Source organism: Nematolebias whitei, chromosome 3 (genome assembly GCF_014905685.2).
Source record: "Nematolebias whitei isolate Nwh7 chromosome 3, NemWhi1, whole genome shotgun sequence".
In the NCBI taxonomy this organism is placed as follows: domain Eukaryota; kingdom Metazoa; phylum Chordata; class Actinopteri; order Cyprinodontiformes; family Rivulidae; genus Nematolebias; species Nematolebias whitei.
In genome coordinates this window covers 24,034,577-24,038,826 of record NC_056500.1, presented here as the reverse complement: position 1 = coordinate 24,038,826, position 4,250 = coordinate 24,034,577, and the positions used below count along the sequence as shown (strand labels likewise).

Here is a 4,250-nt window from a genome sequence, read left to right as displayed (position 1 = left end):
TCACCCTGCAGTAATGCATGTCACCTTGCAGTAATGCATATCACCCTATCACCCTGCATTAATGCATATCACCTTGCAGTAATGCATATCACCCTGCAGTAATGCATATCACCCTATCACCCAGCAGTAATGCATATCACCATGCAGCAATGCAAATCACCCTGCAGGAATGCATATCACCCAGCAGTAATGCACATCACCTTGCAGTAATGCATATCACCCTGCAGTAATGCATATCACCATGCAGCAATGCAAATTACCTTGCAGTAATGCACGTCACTCTGCAGTAATGCACATCACCCTGCAGTAATGCATATCACCCTGCAGTAATGCATATCACCCTGCAGCAATGCATATCACCCTGCAGGAATGCATATCACCCTGCATTAATGCATATCAACCGCTCCTGTTCTATTTACAGATGAAGGCTTTTTGGTCAAATTTTGACCTTGATGTTTAATGTTTGCCTTTAGAGTCTGTGTTAGGGATGACCCTCACCTACAACCACACCACATAGTCTCTCCCCATCTCATGCCTATTTTTTGTTTTCTAAGGTCAATTAGCTGTGGCGCCATTTTTATTTACTGCCCATGCAGTGACTACTTTCTGAGAGTTTCTTAAAATCCCTCCACTGGTTGTTCATATATTCTGCTAACAGACACACACGCACAGACGCGGCCCTTTGGCGGCGGGCGACAAGAAGCCTTGGAGGGGAAACAGACCTACCCGATCCAGATGCATCCAGCAGGATTCAGCTGCCGGAAACAAGTGCAGCATCATGCAGCATCATCCCCCCTACCCCCACCCCCCTACCCCAAAAAAGCATCAGCTGAACTGTTGCCATCACGGTTTTCCCGTCAGAACCAGAACCGGACCAAACAGCAGGAGGTCGGCCCGAAGCCCAGCGCCGTTCACACCGAACCTAAATATGTGAAACATGTTCTGATGCTGTGTTCTGAGAGAACAGTCCTACAGACAGGGATGCTGCCATGCTAGCTGCTCGGAACCGAACAGCCTGGGCTCCTGCTGCTGAGTCCAATTGGGATCAGCGACAACGAAGAAAGACATCACCTGCGTTTTTCAGACTCACCTGTCCGCCATTTTCCCGACGCCTTCTAAATTCCCTCAACAATATCTCCCATCAGCACCATGTTGGCCGAACCACCGCATCCGCAGTCGCCGAATCACTAGGTCCGCCCCATATGTACTCCGGCGTAAGAGGAGACGGCATAGCGTCAGACGGCACTTATCGAATCGACAACCAACAGAGTGAAGTAATCTCTTGGATATGATGAAGTTTAAATTGTGAGTTATGTTGTTGACGGATAACAATGACAGAATGTGATTAAATCTGTTCATCATTTCTCATCCATTTCAACAGATACAACTCTTCGTCAATTTATTCACCGGGGAATACAAAAGGAGCAAACCCCATTCCTTTCCGACAAGCGTTAAAGCATCGATAAAGAGTTAAGACCACTAGAGGGCGCTGTAGTCATGTGACGTGATTCACTGGAGGGACGGTGGTCATAACCAGAGCGGGCAAGATCTCTGGACTTGTAGATTTAGGCAAAATAGCAAACAGTAAGGGTTGATTATACAAAAATGATTAATGATAATATTATAATGTATATAAACCAGCCACTAGGGAACACAAAGCAGTGCATCTCTTGTGCCAGTCCAAAGCCCGTATAAATGGTGAGGGTTGTGTCAGGAAGGGCTTAGGACATAAGACATTTTTTTCAAAACTATAATGCAAATTATCCTGATGCATGCTCAATAATCCAGGTAGAAAAATCTAAAAAAAGTTAAGGTCCTCTGGACATAAAAAAAAACAAAGCAAAACAAAAAAAAAGTAGAAACGTTTCGTCTTTCATCCGAAAGACTTCTTCCGTCTGAGGTGCTGTATTCAGCTCAGTATTATAAATAGCACCTTCTCATAGTGGATCAACCAGTTTGCTGCTGACAGCCAAAACCAGCTGCATGGTCAAGAAGGACCATCAGCCTAACAATGGATCATTAGCACACTGATGGCTGTTTACTGTTCACAGGAGGCTGAGTGATACTAGCAATCACAGCATTGTAAGAGGGGGACAGTTTAACACGTAGGCCTCCACCCCTGTTTAATGATGGACGATTTCTTTTCACAAAGATGGCCTCCTTTACTCCTCTCTCAAACCATCGTTCCTCTCTATCCAGGATGTGAACGTCTTCATCCCTGAAAGAGTGACTAATGGCCTGGAGATGAGTGTAGACCACAGAGATCTGGCCTGATGATGTTGATCTTCTGTGCTGGGCCATCCTTTTGGCCAGTGGCTGTTTAGTTTCCCCAATGTAAAATTGATCACAGCCCTCCTGACACTGAACAGCATACACAATATTACTTTGTTTGTGCAGGGGGACTGGATCTTTGGGATGAACCAGTCTTTGCCGTAATGTATTTTGGGGTTTAAAAGCCACTGCGAATTCATCAAAGTGACACCATACCAGATTGTTCGAGACCCGGGTTAACAATGGCTGCCACTGGTGCTATTGGCAAACAAGTTGCCAGTAGAAATTGTGTTACTGTTAGTCGAAGACCACAAGGAGGGAAACGTGTCAGGAGACAGAGGGAGAAGAGGAAAGTCAAGAATGTAGGACTGAGGATGGCAATTCTAAATGTGGGGACAATGACAGGCAAAGGTAGAGAGCTGGCTGACATGATGCAGAGAAGGAAGGTAGATGTTTTATGTGCTCAAGAGACCAAGTGGAAGAGCAGAAAGGCTTGCAGCATTGGAGCAGGGTTCAAACTGTTTTACCATGGTGTGGATAGAAAGAGAAATGGAGTATATGGTCCTGAAGGAGGAGTCGGCAAAGAATGTAGTAGAGGTGAAAAAGTGTCAGATAGGTTGACGTGTCTGAAGGTAGAAGTAAATGGTCTGATGCTAAACGCCGTCAATGGTTATGCTCCACAGGTTTGGATGTGAGGTGGAGGAGAAAGATACATTTTGGAGAGATCTGGATGAAGTGATAGAGAGAATTCCCAGGGAGGAGAGAGTGGTGATCGGAGTAGACCTAAATTGACATGTTGGTGAAGTATACAGAGGGAATGAGGAAGTGATGGTTAGGTTTGGTGTCAAGGAAAGAAATCAGGAAGGACAAATGGTGGTGGATTTTGCCAAGAGAATGGAATTGGATGTAGTCAACACAAAAGCGAGAGGAACATACAGAGTAGAGGCAGGCTCCTACTACATTCTGTGTAGAAGAGGAAACCTGAGGGAGATTAGGGACTGCAAGCTTGTTGCAGAGGACAGTATGGCCAGACAGCATTGGATGGTTGTGTGCAGAATGACTGTAGTTGTGAGGAAAAGAAAAACAGTACTATCAGAGAAGATCAAATGGTGGAGGCTGAGAAAAGAAGAACGATGTGAGGAGTTCAGAGAGGAGCTGTTAAAAGCTCTGGGTGGTAAGAAAGAGATTCCAGATGACTGGACTACTACAGCAACAGTAATTAGAGAGACAGGTAGGAAAGTACTTGATGTGTTATCTGGACAGAGAATAGATGAATAGGGGAACCTGGTGGTAGAACAGTGAAATGCAGGAAGCTATTCAGAGAAAAAGGTTAGCCAAGAAGAAATATGATGGTGAGAGGACTGAAGAGAGGAGACAGAAAAATAAGGAGATACAACATAGAGCAAAGGGGGAGGTAGCTAAGGCAAAGCAGCAGAAGGTGTATGATGAGTTGTATGGGAGGCTGGACACTAAAGAGAGCAAAAAGGACTTGTAACGACTGATGAGACAGAGGGATCAGGCTGGAAAGGATGTGCAGCAGGTTAGGCTTATTAAAGATAGGAATGGTAATGTTCTAAAAAGTGAGGAGAGCGTGATGGGAAGATGGAAGGAGTACTTTGAGGAGTTTATGAATGAAAAGAATGAAAGAAAAAGAAGAGTAGCAGTCATAGAAACTGTGGACCAGGAAGTGGGAAAGATTAGTGAGGGTGAACATTTTGTACTGAGCAAAGGACTACCTGGGATATATTTTAAACATCACCCTTTTGAATACAACAGTTATATCAAGACAAAATCACCCTTTCTGTGTCACATTTTAGAGTTTTATCAGTGACAATGAATGTGTGCATTATGAAGGTTGCTATGCTGGAAAATTATAACTTGTGAACTTTCTTGTCCTTAAAAAAATATATGAACGTATAAAAAAAAAAAAAATATATGGTTATTTCTAAAAATGTAAGAGTTATGTTTAGAGACTGTAG

General features: G+C 44.0%; 1 protein-coding gene across 1 annotated transcript in view; it reads right to left on the bottom strand.

Moving 5' to 3' along the window:
• arhgap39 (Rho GTPase activating protein 39) overlaps positions 1 to 1,220 on the bottom strand; it is a 39,779-nt gene extending 38,559 nt beyond the window's left edge. The window contains exon 1 of the mRNA XM_037674704.1: positions 1,091 to 1,220. Coding sequence (XP_037530632.1) covers positions 1,091 to 1,101 — 11 coding nt within the window. The 5' untranslated portion in view covers positions 1,102 to 1,220. The remainder of the gene's footprint in view (positions 1 to 1,090) is intronic.
• Between the last annotated feature and the right edge of the window lie 3,030 nt (positions 1,221 to 4,250).